Raw genomic sequence first — 16142 nt, 5'->3', positions numbered from 1 at the left:
GCAACTGAACGCAGAAGGTGTTTCTGTTTTCAGCTCTGTGATTGGTCATATAGCTGTCAGCACTGCAGCATGTGTGTCCAGGGGAACCAATCAGCACGCACGTTGTTCGCTTGTGGTCCTGGTGTGCTGGCTGGCACCGGTAGTTAACCTAGAATGTGAAGTGTTGTAGCTAGTCTGTAAAAATAAAAACCTTGCTCTGGTGAGGAAGGAGAAGCGGCGCAGGACTATGGACCCGGTGAACATTGCTGAGACAGGAGATACAGAAACCGAACTGGAGCCGGTCTGTGTTCTTATTCCGAAAGAAACGAGGTGCAAGAAGGAGCAGGAAAAGCTGTCCGGAGTCGTCAAGAATGTCCATAGAAAACTGAGAAGAAAATACAGAGAAGGTAGTTACGCGTCGCTAGCTCTATCTAACTAACGTCAGTTAATTTAACCCGCTAGAAAAAAAATCAGGGGTCCGGTCTGTCTCAGCAAACGGGCCATTAAATTTGGCGAAAATAAGGCCCCAAGTAGAACGCTAACGTAGCTAAGTAACATTAGCTAGCTTGCTAGCATTCTTTATTATTTGGGGTGCCTCGCATATACTGCAAGTGACGGGCAACATGTCAGGCTCGACTGTACTGTATAGAAAAACATTGTCATACAATAGTAGCTAGGTGGCTAGCTTGGTGTGGCTACATTTAACTTTATTTATGCCCAAACTAGACTAATGTAACGTTAGATCAGGGCCGCCTGGGAATATTTCAAGCTGCAGTGTGCATTTACTAACGTCAACTAGGCCTGTTTGGATATTATTGTATGATTTGGCAACAAAATTCATAATGGCTTCTTCTTACCTACAGTCATAGTCATTTGGGAAGGTTGTTCGATCGTAACATTCTGGCTCATGGGCACTGTCAGACAGGTGAGCCTGGATTGTATGGCTTTTGTGTCACCTCGTTCTTTTCAGTTTCAGAACAGAAAAATATGAAAATATGTTTTATTGTCACACACCGGAAACTGTGCCATCAGAAAGTATTCATACCCCTTGACGTATTCCACATTTTGTTTCTTGTTTGTGTTACAGCCTGAATTTAAATGTATTAATATATTTTGTTCTCATCCATCTACACACATTACCCCATAATGACAAAATGAAAACATGTTTTTAGAAATTTTTGCACATATATTGAAAATGAAATCCTGAAATATCTATTTAACGTAAGTATTCACACCCCTGAGTCAATACTTTGTAGAAACACCTTTGGCAGCGATTACAGCTGTGAGTTTCTCTGGGTAAGGCTCTAAGAGCTTTCCACACCTGGATTGTGCAACATTTGTACATTATTATTTTCTAAATTCTTCAAGCTCTGTCAAATTGGTTGTTGATCATTGCTAGACAACCATTTTCAGGTCTTACTATAGATTTTCAAGTAGATTTAAGTCAACTGAAACTTGGTCAATCAGGTACACTCACTGTCTTCTTCGTAAGCAACTCCAGTGTAGATTTGTCCTTGTGTTTTGTTATTGTCCTGCTGAAAGGTGAATTTATCTCCCAGTCTCTGGTGGAAGGCATATTGAAATAGGTTTTCCTCTGCCTGTGCTTAGCTCCATTCTGTTTGTTTATTTTTTTAAATCCTGAACAACTCTTCTCCAGTATTTAACAATTAAGCATACCCACAACAAGATGCAGCTTGCTTGAAAATATGGGTAGTGGTATTTATTGTGTTGAATTCAGGACAAAAAGTGGATTGTTTTGCCACTTTTTTTTCAGTATTACTTTAGTTCTTTGTTGCAAACAGGATGCATGAACAGGCTTCCTTCTTTTCACTCTGTCAATTTGGTTAGTATTGTGGATTAACTACAATGTTGTTGATCCATCCTCAGTTTTCTCCTATCACAGCCATTCAACTTTGTAACTTTAAATGTGTTAACGTCACAATTGGCCTCATGGTATGACTACCTAATCTCTGTACCCAACACATACAGATAATTGTAAGGTCCCTCAGTCGAGCAATGAGTTCCAAACAGATTCAACCCCAAAGACTAGGGAGGTTTTCCAATGTCTCGCAAAGAAGGTGTATCAGTACATCTAGTCACAACAAGGATACAGGTATTCTTCTTAACTTTGATGCAGGAGATATCTTCACCATGCTCCATGATATTCAATATCTATGTAATTTTTAACCCATCTACCAATAGGTGATCTTTGTGAGTCATTGAAAACCTCCCTGGTCTTTGTGCTTGAATCTAAGGGTAGGCAACAACACCTGCCACACTGACCCTTAACACTGGGCCCCCTAAAGAGTGTGTGCGTAGTCCCCTCCTGTACTCCCTGTTGACCCACGACCACGTGGCCACGCACAACTCCAACACAATCACTAAATTTGCTGACGACATGACGGTGGTAGGCCTGATCACCGACTGCTGCAATGAGTCAGCCAACAGGGAGGAGGTCAGAGATTTGGCAGTGTGGTGCCTGTACAACAACCTCTCCCTCAACGTCAGAAAGATCAAGGAGCTGATTGTGGACTATAGGGAAAAAGAGGGGAGCGCATGCCCCCATCCACATGCCCCCAGCTTCAAGTTCCTTGGCATCCACATCCCTAAGAACTTAACATGGTCCACACACACCCAGTCGTGAAGAGGGCACGGCAGCACTTCTTCCCCCTCAGGAGGCCGAAAGGATTTGGCATGGGCTCTCGGATCCTCAAAAAGTTGTACAGCTGCACCATTGAGAGCATCTTGACTGGCTGCATCACCGCTTGGTATGGCAAATGCACCGTCCTTGACCACAACGTGCTACAGAAGGTGGTGCAGACAGCCCAGGCTGAGCTCCCTGCCATTCAGGATCTCTGTGTCAGGCGGTATCAGAGGAAGACCCGAAAAATTGCCAAAGACTCCAGCCATACAAGTCATAGACTGTTTTCTCTGCTACTAGACTATATACGCCTCTCCTTCCAGTTCTCTGCTGCCAATGACTGGAACGAACTACAAAAATCTCTGAAACTGGAAACACATCTCCCTCACTAGCTTTAAGCACCAGCTGTCAGAGCAGCTCACAGATTACTGCACCTGTACATAGCCCATCTATAATTTAGCCCAAACAAACTACCTCGTTCCCTACTGTATTTATTTATTTATTTTGCTCCTTTGCACCCCATTATTTCTATCTCCACTTTGCACATTCTTCCACTGCAAATCAACAATTCCAGTGTTTTACTTGCTATATTGTATTTACTTTGCCACCATGGCCTTTTTTAAAAAACTTTACCTGCCTTATCTCACCTCACTTGCTCACATTGTATATAGACTTAGTTTTCTACTCTATTATTGACTGTATGTTTGTTTTACCCCATGCGTAACTCTGTGTTGTTGTATGTGTCGAGCTGCTTTGCTTTATCTTGGCCAGGTCGCAATTGTAAATGAGAACTTGTTCTCAACTTGCCTACCTGGTTAAATAAAGGTGAAATAAATAAAACACTGAGTATACAAAACATTAAGGACACCTGCTCTTTCCATGACCAGGGTGGGAGATTTTTCCTTTTTGGTCCACAAGCCACTGTGGGGAGGTCATTTTTATTTTTTATAAATCTACCCTCCGCTCAGATTTTTTTTTTTTACCAGTGAAAATATTTGGTGTAATTACATCACGCTCGCGCTGGATGAGCATGCTTTCTGCTTTTCTAAAACAAGAAATGTATTACTAGTAAGAAGTAATGGGGTGTATTGCTTAATTTCATTTCTGTAACCTGCATCTTTAACCAATTTATGTTCAAATAGATAGAATAATAAGAACAGTTTTACTACTGAACATCAAGAATCAACAAAGTGGCTACCCTGCCACAAAAGGCTGCGTCATATTGCTTATTTATAATTATAAACTCTGCATTAAAAGAAACGTCCCTTTTTCAGGACCCTGTCTTTCAAAGATAATTTGTAAAAATCCAAAAAACTTCACAGATCTTCATTGTAAAAGGGTTTAAACACTTTCCCATGCTTGTTCAATGAACCATAAACAATTAATCAACATGCCACTGTGGACGCCAACATGCCACTGTGGACGCCTAAGACGGGACAGACAGCTGATCGTCCTCACAGTGGGAGACCACGTGTAACAACATCTGCACAGGATCGGTACATCCGAACATCACACCTGCAGGCCAGGTACAGGATGGCAACAACAACTGCCCGAGTTACATCAGGAACGCACAATCCCTCCATCAGTGCTTAGACTGTCCGCAATAGGCTGAGAGAGGCTGGACTGAGGGCTTGTAGGCCTGTTGTAAGGCAGGTCCTCACCTGGCATCACCGGCAACATCGCCTATGGGCACAAACCCACCGTCACTGAACTGACGAGTTACGGTTTTGTCTCACCGCGGGTGATTGTCGGATTCACGTTTGTCGTCGGAGGGATGAGCGTTACACCGAGGTCTGTACTCTGGAGCGGGATTCGATTTTGAAGGTGGAGGGTCCGTCATGGTCTGGGGCGGTGTGTCACAGCATCATCGGACTGCCTGCAATGACAACAAGCGCCATCTCAACGGTGTGCGTTACAGAGAAAACATCCTCTTCCCTCGTGTTAACCTTCCTGCAGGCTCATCCTGACATGACCTTCCAGCATGACAATGCCACCAGCCATACTGCTCGTTCTGTGTGCGATTTCCTGCAAGACAGGAATGTCAGTGTTCTGCCATGGCCAGCAAAGAGCCCGGATCTCAATCCCATTGAGCACGTCTGGGACCTGTTGGATCGGAGAGTGAGGGCTAGGGCCAATTCCCCCCCCCCCAGAAATGTCCAGGAACTTGCAGGTGCCTTGTTGGAAGGGTGGGGTAACATCTCACAGCAAGAACTGGCAAATCTGGTGCAGTCAACGAGGAGGAGATGCCCTGCAGTACTTAATGCAGCTAGGGGCCACACCAGATACTGTTACTTATGATTTTGACACCCCCCCCCCCCTTTGTTCAGGGACACATTATTCAATTTCTGTTAGTCACATGTCTGTGGAACTTGTTCAGTTCATGTCTCAGCTGTTGAATCTTGTTATGTTCATACAAATATTTACACACATTAAGTTTGCTGAAAATGAACACAGCTAACAGTGAGAGGACATTTATTTTTTTAGTTCAGTGCTCTACGCTGACATTTTTTGCAAGGAGTACATAATGTGCTCCTAAATAGAAATGTAGAAGCACACAAATGAATCTGGGAGAACAATTAAAGTATTTGAATGTTTTAATGATTAGAATTGACAAAGTTCATGCATTTATTTTATTTATGATTCAATTGCAATCATTAGGTGAGAGAAATGTTCAGCTGCCGTTTTAAGGGACTGGCCGTTACCATGGTAACTTGGGCACTCGCTTGTCTGTGAAAAAAATCTCAAGCAAACTTAGATGCACAATGCAGAAATCACTCTAATTTCCTGGTTGCAAAAATTCTAATAGCCTAATTTCAGTTTGTGACAAAACAAGCAATTATAGTATAGAACATCATTGTACCATCTACACTGTCATGAAATATCTTTTCCATAATCAAACATTTTGTCTATTCAGCTTTTTGAAGCTGTTGTACAAAACTGAAGGTAAAAGAAGCAAAAACGGAACTTAATGGGAAGCATAGAAATAGCGCATAGAACAAATCTACTGCTTCTTAGACTGACTTTCCATGAGTGACAGATCTCTAACACACATTTGTGAATTTGGTCCGATCGGCCAAAAAGTTTCATATTGTAGCTTTAAACTAACATTGAAAAACAACCTAGCATGTGAACAAAATAATATAACTAGCCAAGAAACACAAGGACAAAGTCACACTTTAGTAGTCTTTCTTGACAATTTGACCAATGTGACCTTTAAAAAATGTTTTAAAAATGAAAAAAAAAAAAAAAAAAGACATTAATGCTCTGTGTGGCGGGTGCAACTCAATATTAGGAATGTATTCTTAATGTTTTGTGCGCTCTGTATTTCATGTAGTCCTTGTTATGTTCTCGCAAAAAGGAAGATGGAAGATACATTTTGACAGCCGCAAATGACTGCAAGTGAATATCTGCCATACACATCACACTACCCATGAAGGGATGCATACATTTCACTTATGATCGACCCTGACACAGCCAGAGCAAGACCGAAATAAAGCACATGCAGTTCTGACAATTTTCAGCCAGTAAACATGTGCACCTGTTTTCTCTCCACACACACATATATTTATAGGCCATACATACATGCATATATATAGTACCAGTCCAAAAGTTTGGACACCTACTCATTCAAATCAAATCAAATTTATTTATATAGCCCTTCGTACATCAGCTGATATCTCAAAGTGCTGTACAGAAACCCAGCCTAAAACCCCAAACAGCAAGCAATGCAGGTGTAGAAGCACGGTGGCTAGGAAAAACTCCCTAGGAAGAAACCTAGAGAGGAACCAGGCTATGTGGGGTGGCCAGTCCTCTTTTGGCTGTGCCAGGTGGAGATTATAACAGAACATGGCCAAGATGTTCAAATGTTCATAAATGACCAGCATGGTCGAATAATAATAAGGCAGAATAGTTAACTGGAGCAGCAGCACAGTCAGGTGGACTGGGGACAGCAAGGAGTCATCATGTCAGGTCGTCCTGGGGCACGGTCCTTGGGCTCAGGTCCTCCGAGAGAGAGAGAAAGAAAGGAGAGAATTAGAGAACACACACTTAGATTCACACAGGACACCGAATAGGACAGGAGAAGTACTCCAGATATAACAAACTGACCCTAGCCCCCCGACACAAACTACTGCAGCATAAATACTGGAGGCTGAGACAGGAGGGGTCAGGAGAAACTGTGGCCCCATTCAAGAGTTTTTCTTTTCTTTTCTACATTGTAGAATAATATTGACGACATCAAAACTATGAAATAACACATGCAATCATGTAGTAACCAAAAAAGGGTTAAACAAATAAAAATATATTTTAGATTCTTCAAAGTAGCCACCCTTTGCTTTTGACAGCTTTGCACACACTTCGCATTCTCTCAACCAGCTTCACCTGGAATGTTTTTCCAAAGTCTTGAAGGAGTTCCCACATGCTGAGCACTTGTTGGCTGCTTCTCCTTCATTCTGCGGTCCAACTCATCCCAAACCATCTCAATTGGGTTGAGGTCGGGTGATTGTGGAGGCCAGGTAATCCGATGCAGCACTCCATCACTCTCCTTCTTAGTCAAATAGCCCTTCCAGAACCTGGAGGTGTGTTGGCTCATTGTCCTGTTGAAAAACAAATGATAGTCCCAAAAAGGGCAAACAAGATGGGATGGTGTATTGCTGCAGAATGCTGTGGTAGTCATGCTGGTTAAGTGTGTCTTGAATTCTAAACCAATCACAGTGTCACCAGCAAAGCACCATTACACCTCCCCCTCCATGCTTCATGGTGAGAACCACACACCTACTTGGCGTCTCACAAAGACACGGCGGTTGGAACCAAAAATCTCACATTTGGACTCATCAGATGAAAGGACAGATTTCCCCCAGTCTAATGTCCATTCCTCGTGTTTCTTTCCCCAAGCAAGTCTCTTCTTCTTATTGGTGTCCTTTAGTAGTGGTTTCTTTGCAGCAATTTTACCACAAAGGACTGATTCACTTGGTGTCCTCTGAACAGTTGTTGATGTATCTGTTACTTGAACTTATTTGGGCTCTAATTTCAGAGGCCCGTAACTCAACTGAACTTATCCTCTCTGGGTCTTCCTTTCCTGTGGCGGTCCGCATGAGAGCCAGTTTCATCATAGCGCTTGATGGTTTTTGCGACTGCACTTGAAGAAACCTTCAAAGTTCTTGAACTATTCCAGATTGACTGACCTTCATGTCTTAAAGTAATGATGGACTGTCGTTTCTCTTTGCTTATTTTAGCTGCTCTTGCCATAATATGGACTTGGAATTTTACCAAATAAGGCTATCTTCTGTATACTACCCCAACCATGTCACAACCCAACTGATTGGCACAAACGCATTAAGAAGGAAAGAAATTCTACAAATGAACTGAAATGCATTCCAGGTGGCTACCTCATGAAGCTGGTTGAGAGAGCGCCAAGAGTGTGCAAAGATGTCATCAAGGCGCAGGGTGGCTACTTTGAAGAATTTCGAATATATAAAATATATTTTGATTTGTTCCACACATTTTTGGTTACTTTATGATTCCACATGTGTTATTTCATAGTTTTGACGTCTTCACTTTTCTACAATGTAGAAAATAGTAAAAATAATGAGAAAGTATGTCTGAACTTCTGACTGGTACTGTACATGCATACCTCTTCCATTTCATCCCGACAGCAGATCTTTAAAAATATATATATATTTTCTTGGATTTCACTTTTCTGTTAATTTTTTTTCTACACCAGAGTAGTTGTTCTATTACCTCGGCTGTTTTACACATAGGCCTATATAATTGGGGAGGAAAGATAAGTGTAGCCTATAGGCCTAAAGATTGTGTAAAAACATGATATGCATTTCTGGTTCAATTCAGTTTATTGGCCTTTTGTAGGAATTAGTCTTGCATTCAGATGTAGGGTTGTTGAGACAACCAATTGAGGAATCTGCCAGTAATCCTATTCTTAACAGATTGTTTATCATGAGGCAAGTCTCTCGTGTCAACTTCAGCTATTTTGGATGTAACATTGGCTAATCTTACTGGAAGAATGTCCAGGGCCACATTTTCAGTTTTAGTCTAACCGTAATGGAGCTCTGCGTTCTGTGTGTAGCTCGGCTGCAAATACTGGAATGTGGTTGTCAACCTGGACAGAATATAGGTCTAATAGCCACTCAATGTTTTCATTTGGTTTATTTAGCATCGGTTTGGCTAGATACCGGCCTGGTGGAAAAATAGCGACATCTATGAATAGCCTAGGTCTATTTCTCACTGTGTTGCACTCATCACACAAGTTTAAAAACGGCATACAACCGGTATTTTCCACTCTACCAGCAGAAGGACTGACTGGCCTAGCAACTGGTCTTGAAAGACAAGACACTGGGCAGTTGTCCTGTCAGCTGACGCCATGATTAGTTAATAAGTAAAGCATGATCTGGTCTGCTTGGCATTGGTACCACAGTAGTCATGCTTTGTACTAGGGCACTGCTGTTTATTCCAACCGGTCGTCTTTTGGTTTTTATTTCTGCCAATCTGATATCGCTTTCTTTCCTCTTGTAGTCATGGGATTTCTTTATCAGGATGTTTGCTCACACAGGCTAAACACATTCTGCTGTATATATATAATATATATATATATATATATATATATATATATATATATATATATATATATATATATAGAAAGTCTGGTTTTCAGCTATACCTCTATAATGCTGGAAGGATGACATGAGTAACTGTTTTTAGAAAATGTTGAAGCAATGTTGTGTTAGCCTGTGTGGGGCTGAATGATAGTGATTCCTCTTGAATTAATGTAAAAAGAAATATATAACTTTACAAGTAGGTACATGTTAATGTTGGCTTATTGTCTACACAATGTACAATACCAGTCAAAAGTTTGGACACCTCATTCCAGGGTTTTTATTTTTTTCAATTTTCTACATTGTAGAATAATATTGAATACATTAAAACTATGAAATAACACACATGTAGTAGTTAAAAATTAGTTTAACAAATCAATCTATTTTCTATTTAAGATTATTCAAAGTAGCCACCCTTTGCGTTGATGACAGCTTTGCACACTTGGCATTCTTTCAACCAGCTTCATGAGGTAGTCACCTGGAATGTGTTTAAATTAACAGGTGTGCCTTGTTAAAAGTTAATTTGAGAATTTCTTTCCTTCTTAATGCGTTTGAGCCAATCAGCTGTGTTGTGAGAAGTTACAGTTGGTATACAGAAGATAGCCCTATTTTGTAAAAGACCAAGTCCATATTATGGCAAGAACAGCACAAATAAGCAAAGAGAAATGACAATCCATCATTAAGGTCAGTCAATCCAGAAAATAACTTTTAAAGTTTTTTTCAAGTGCAATCGCAAAAACCACCAAGCGCTATGATGGAACTGGCTCTCATGAGGACCGCCACAGGAAAGGAAGACCCAGAGTTACCTCTGCTGCAAAGGATAAGTTCATTAGAGTTACCAGCCTCTAATTACAGCCCAAATAAATCCTTCAGAGTTCAACTAACAAACACATCAACTGTTCAGAGGAAACTGCGTTAATCAGGCCTTCATGGTTGAATTTTTGCAAAGAAACCACTACTAAAGGACACCAATGAGAAGTTGAGACTTGCTTGAGCCAAGAAACATGAGCAATGGACATTAGACTGGTGTAAATCTGTCCTTTCATTTGATGAGTCCAAATGTGAGATTTCTTTTTCCAACTGCCATGTCTTTGTGAGACGCAGAGTAGGTGAACGGATGATCTTAACGTGTGGTTCCCACCGTGAAGCATGGAGGAGGTGATGTGTTGGGGTGCTTTGCTGGTAACACTGTCTGTGATTTAGAATTCAAGGCACACTTAACCAGCCAAAGCATTCTGCAGCGATACACCATCCCATCTGGTTTGCACTTAGTGGGACTTTTTTTTTTTTTTTTTTTTTTTTTTTTGTAGGACAATGACCCAACACACCCAGGTTCTGTAAGGGCTATTTGACCAAGGAGAGTGGAGTGCTGCATCATGACCTTGATCCCTTGACCTCAATCCAGTTAATCAGTGCTCAGCATATGTGGGACCTCAATCCAAGCTGGTTGAGATGGTTTGGGTGGCTACTTTGAAGAATCTAACGTATATATTTTGATTTGTTTAACCCTTTTTTGGTTACTACATGATTCCATATGTGTTATTTCATAGTTTTGATGTCTTCACTATTATTCTACAATGTAAAAAATAACCTTGAATGACTAGGTGTGTCCAAACTTTTGACTGGTACTGTATGTACTATGCTTGCATGCCATTTTTAGAAACAAAACTGACAGGACTTTCAATTTCAATTCTTACCATTTACTCATGATGCATTTGAATGTGATGAAATGAAATGGGGAAACAAATCTCTTGTGCTTACTTGTTTTGCTATGTCATACTGTATATTGTGAGGTAGGCGTGTTTGGTTTATTTTCTCTGTTTGTACCTTCTTCCTGCCTTTTTAAAAAATGTATCTTGTTCTTTCCACAGTGGGGGATTTTGAGAAGATCTGGCGAGAGCACTGTGAGGATGAGCAGACTCTGAGTGAATATGCCCTGGCCATGAAGAACCTGGCCGACAACCACTGGGCCAAGACCTGTGAGGGAGAGGGCCGCATCGAGTGGTGCCGCAGGTAAAACAAATAAACCTCTGGCAGCTCTGTACTAGCTCAGAACTCCAATGCACTATGTTAGGTGCGATCAAGCCTTTTCGATGTCAACGCTGTGGGGTGAATCCTAACTTCTGCTCGTTGAATTTCTGAACATCTGTGTCGTTTTAGCGGTGAGCCATCAATACCATGATGTATGATGTTTTGGGACTGTTTTTCCAGTGTTTGTCAGGAGTATTTCCTGGATGGTGGAATGAAAAGAATGTTGGAGAAGGATGAGAAGAGTGCCAGGCTTGCCATAGCCACCTCAGCTGCAACTCTGAGTACCCAGCCTTATAGCTCCTTCATCCCCAGGTACTGCACTGTTACAACCCTGCTGACCCTGATGATTTTCAGGATTATTTTCCCCCAACTTCAGCATGCTCTGTTGTATGTTCATAATTGACATTCAATATTCATATTGACTTCTATTAGCCACTGCTCTCATTCAGCACACTCCCTGTGTGTCAGTGTTGAGTCTAACTCTTTAATGCCTCTGATTTCTCTACTTTCAGGTCCATCTCCCAGCTTGGTAAAATGCGGCTGCTGGACGTTGGCAGCTGTTTTAACCCCTTCCTGAAGTTTGACGAGTTCCTCACAGTCGGTATTGACATAGTGCCTGCGGTCGAGGTATGAAGGATTTACAGTCAGTGGTCAATCCCTCGGTCCAGGCTTTATAAAAATCCTGACTCTTACTGTCTTACTCACTCCTCTACGGCTGCGACATAATGTCAGGGGTTTTCTCGACAGGTAGTTAGTTCATTGTGTGAATATCAGACCACAAAACAATGCCGCCCCTTGGCAGTGAGTGTTTCGATGCTTGACTGCAATGAAACCTGACCTGCTGTGAAGGAACTGGCAGAATATTAGCATAGAGTGATTTGGGTAACCAAATGGAATAAGAACGGTGTGTTTTAAATGTGGGTCTAAAATACTGCAACTTGATGATAATCTTTTGGGAGTTACTCTAAAGTATCTGTTTCTGCTCTCTCTCCCCCCCCTACCCCAGAGTGTATACAAGTGTGACTTCCTTAACCTCCAGCTTCAGCAGCCCCTGCAGCTGGCTGGTGACGCAGTGGAAGCCTTCCTGAGACAGCTGTGTAGCCCCATCGACGCACTGCCCGCCCAGCTCTTCAACGTGGTGGTCTTCTCCCTGCTCCTCTCCTACTTCCCCTCGCCTTACCAGCGCTGGATCTGCTGCAAGAAGGCCCACGAGCTGCTGGAACTGCACGGCCTGCTGCTCATCATCACCCCCGACTCCTCCCACCAGAACCGCCACGCCCTCATGATGCGCAGCTGGCGCGTGGCGGTGGAGTCACTGGGCTTCAGGCGCTGCAAGTACATTAAGTTCTCCCACATGCACCTCATCGCCTTCCGCAAGGTGTCCCTGACCACCACCAGCGACCTGGTTAGCCGTAACTACCCCGAGATGATCTACATCCCTCAGGACTTCCAATCCCACGAGGAGGAGGACTACACCGACGTGCTGGTTCAGGCGCACTCCGTCTTCGAGGACGACCAGCTGGCGTGGGGCTTCACGGAGCTGCCAGACACGCCCTACGACTCGGATTCAGGAGAGAGTCAGAGCAGTTCCTTGCCCTTCCTACACGAGCTGGAGGACCCCATACTGCTGCAGAGCTGAGCTAGACTAGCTAAACCCCTACTAGCTACTCTCTCTCTCAAAGTCCTTATTCAATCCCTAAGGCTCCCATTGGCCCTAACCTTTCAATGTTTGCAGATCTGTAAGGAGGAAAGCAATATTGTTGTAGCTTTGCCACTGCACTGCTTATACCTAACCAGAGCCTTCAGACATGCAACATGGGAGGGGCAAGTGGGAGGGATGGGGAGCAATTTGAGACCGGCTGTCTCTGTCCCCAACTGCTGCGCTGCCAAATGAACCTGCTGCATTCTTCTCACACTCTTCTTTTCCCTTAACTAAACAACGCAGTTTGCACAGATTGGAAGAAAAATACGTTTACATAAGTGAGTTGTTTATTATTCGATATCTTACATGGTTAGTCTCTCAACACAACTGCACACACAATAAATGAGTTTTTTTTTTTAATGAAGACATGGTAGCTGAATGCCCTCAGGATAGATGTAGTTAACCTACCCCTTGCATTTCATCCCATCTTTCTGATCTGTCACGCTCTACTTACAGAAGACAATCAACCTTTCAAAGGCTTTGTTTTAGTAGTTAAACGGTGAATGTGCTTCAGTGCCAGCAAGCCGCTGACTTTAAATCGCTCTTAAAGAGACCGATACCACAGAGGTTTGTCAGGTTTGGTTAGTGGAAAGATTGAGATGGAAAGAGGGATAAGCTTGTTTCTGTAAATCAGGCACGGCTTTCTCTAATTCTTGGCGTGCATTTAGTTTTCCAAAAAACAAAAAAACAAAAAACAAATTGTTGTACTCAAACTATGTGATTTTGTTCACTTTTGAACACTGGTTTTGTCCAACACGATGTGTGGCAACGCCATTTTATTTCAGCATCTTTTTCACTGATTCATAACAATTAAAGTGATATTTGTAGCATTTTCAGTACCTTAAGGTAGGCGTATGTAGTTACGTTGCCTAGTTAAAGGTAAAAAAATATATATATACTACAAAATACAACTTTTCCTAATGTGAAACTGTTGGGGGTTTTTCATAGTATACCATGGTACGAGTGTTGCAAAATAGTCATTTGCTCTATTTTCTCTGCTGGTGTGAAGAAACTGCTATGTACATATGCACAGATGTTAGCTTACCTTCAATGTTCAATACAACCTTATTTGTAAAAAGAAAAAAGAAAAAAACTTTTGTGGAACAATATTTAGGCTTCATTATCTGATTAATAATAGGTCTCTAGTGATGCCTTGGCTTCTTTATAGGTAACTGTTGGCTTCTCTATAGGTACTGGTAACTAGAGAAATTATACTGACCACACTATGTCCACTGAAGTGAAACACATATCGACTAAGACACCAGCTTTAGCTATCAGTTTTACCTAATTTCCTTTAAAGTACTTAATATCTGAGGTGAGCAACGTTGGCCGTAGGAAGAATTGTTGAATTCAAAATGTTTTTTTTTTTTTTTGTCTTTACTTTTTCATTCATAGGTTGGCAGAATAAGCATAGTATCAACAAATACTGAGTCATTCATTGCATCAGTAAGTTAATTTGACTATCCCTTTTATATGTATTTTCAACCACAACATGAAAGTACTTAGTGTGTACTCTGCTTAAAGAAATGTATTAACTCCAAACAGTTGTCAAAATGGTCTTATGAACTCCAAAAGATTTGCCTCAATGAGGTTTTGCACTAATACCACACGGTCTCATCTTTAGTCATGCAATCTCTGATCTCAAAGTGCATTTTAGCAATAGCCAGGTGTATCCTGTACTGTATCCTTATGGGGAAGGTTTCTGTGTTGTTCTCAATGACACTAGCACACAAATACTCATTTTGTTATATATTTGTAATGATATTTTTGTTTTTTTGTGTGTGTGTGTGGAGATATGTAGGTTGAGTGTGCATGAGTGTTTGTTGTAATGTACTTGTGTGTGGCACTGTACTTCATAAATAGTAGACTAATCTCTCAGCTGCCATGAGTCATGTGATTCCTGTCATGGGGGGTATAGGCTGCTTCCCAAAATGGCACCCTATTCCCTTGGTCAAAATTAGTCCACTATGTAGGGAATAGGGTGCCATTTGGGACGTACCCCTGTGAATATAACCAGTATGATGTACCTGTACCCTAATGTTCTCACATCAGTTTACCTGAAATCCTAAAGGTGCCTTACTTATCCCCGGTAATGTTTTTGCAGTCCTGGTTCTCATGCCCATATGTTAGAGAACTCATACTTTTCACTTGGCAGTATACAATGGGTTTTCTTTGCCAAATAATTGTGTTATGTGCAACTGTACAAATGAGCTACCAGCTACCACTTAAAAGTATAATTGGCTCAATGCTTTACCCTAAGAACAATGTATTTTTTGTTTGAAGGATGTAATTTGTCATTGATAATAATTACATATAGCTTTCAACTTGCTATACATCCATTGTAACTAGATAACTTTCTCGTCAGTTCATGTTTGATGTACTTTAAACTATTTATCTTTAACAGAAAAGACAGACATTTCTCATGACAAATAATTTGCTTGAGGGTTGTGAATTGTACCAGTAAGCAATTAGTGACATACTCATCCTTGTATCTGTCTTCCAAGCGTTTGATTCCATTACTTTCATAAACAGCTTCATTTTCAGTATTAAGGATTTTGACAATTGCAGGACAATGTGTGCATGGTTGTTGTTCTATTTTATAAATGAATGTTAATGCAGCTTCCATGTCTGATTTTATTGTGTACTCCATTCTGTTTTTTTTTTATTTTTATAGGACTGAGGTGAACTTGAGTTGTTGTATTGGTCATATTTATTATAGCAAAGTGTAGTAGGTTTCACTTCTATTGTAGTTTGAATTTTCAGGTTGATGAGAATAATTTTACAGTAGTTCTAGATGTGCTACATGTCAAGTTGTTGCTACTGTAGACTGATTTGTTATTGATCACCAGGCTTCATGAGATGGGCTCTCTTCTTCACTTGCTGGTATTGGAGCCGGCCCAAGGCAAACTATCACTGACTGCACTCTTAAAAAGAAAAGGTTTGGATCCTGTGGGATAATATAAGGTTTTTAAAAATTAAGGTTAATTTAAGAATATATATATACTCTGCCATTTTTTTTTTTTTTTTACCTTTGTAGACTTCAGGGGTGGTTTTGAAGAACTCTTCAAAAGAGAGGTTGTTTTGGAACCAGCAGTGCGCTCGTGAGAAAAGGTTGGTCGTCTATATAATTAAGCAGTAAGTCCCGAGGGGGTGTGGTGTATATGGCTAATATACTACGGCT

General features: G+C 41.3%; 1 protein-coding gene across 1 annotated transcript; it reads left to right on the top strand.

Annotated features, from left to right (window-relative positions):
• The first annotated feature begins 88 nt into the window (after positions 1-88).
• On the top strand, positions 89-15582 carry LOC118400997 (S-adenosylmethionine sensor upstream of mTORC1-like). The gene is made up of 5 exons (XM_035798082.2): positions 89-386; positions 11100-11241; positions 11440-11571; positions 11772-11886; positions 12266-15582. Exons 1-5 carry the CDS (start codon positions 227-229, stop codon positions 12896-12898), a joined length of 1182 nt encoding a protein of 393 aa, XP_035653975.1. The 5' UTR covers positions 89-226; the 3' UTR covers positions 12899-15582.
• The last annotated feature ends 560 nt before the right edge of the window (positions 15583-16142 follow it).

Source organism: Oncorhynchus keta, chromosome 22, assembly GCF_023373465.1.
Source record: "Oncorhynchus keta strain PuntledgeMale-10-30-2019 chromosome 22, Oket_V2, whole genome shotgun sequence".
Taxonomy (NCBI): Eukaryota; Metazoa; Chordata; class Actinopteri; order Salmoniformes; family Salmonidae; genus Oncorhynchus; species Oncorhynchus keta.
This window is presented reverse-complemented; position numbering and strand designations above follow the sequence as displayed.

Bases quoted from the DNA above. Each gene is read 5' to 3' on its own strand.
- LOC118400997 (XM_035798082.2), top strand. From the start codon at position 227: ATGGACCCGGTGAACATTGCTGAGACAGGAGATACAGAAACCGAACTG. The intron at 11,572-11,771 runs GTACTGCACTGT...CTCTACTTTCAG, and splicing joins TATAGCTCCTTCATCCCCAG to GTCCATCTCCCAGCTTGGTA. The intron at 11,887-12,265 runs GTATGAAGGATT...CCCCTACCCCAG, and splicing joins ACATAGTGCCTGCGGTCGAG to AGTGTATACAAGTGTGACTT.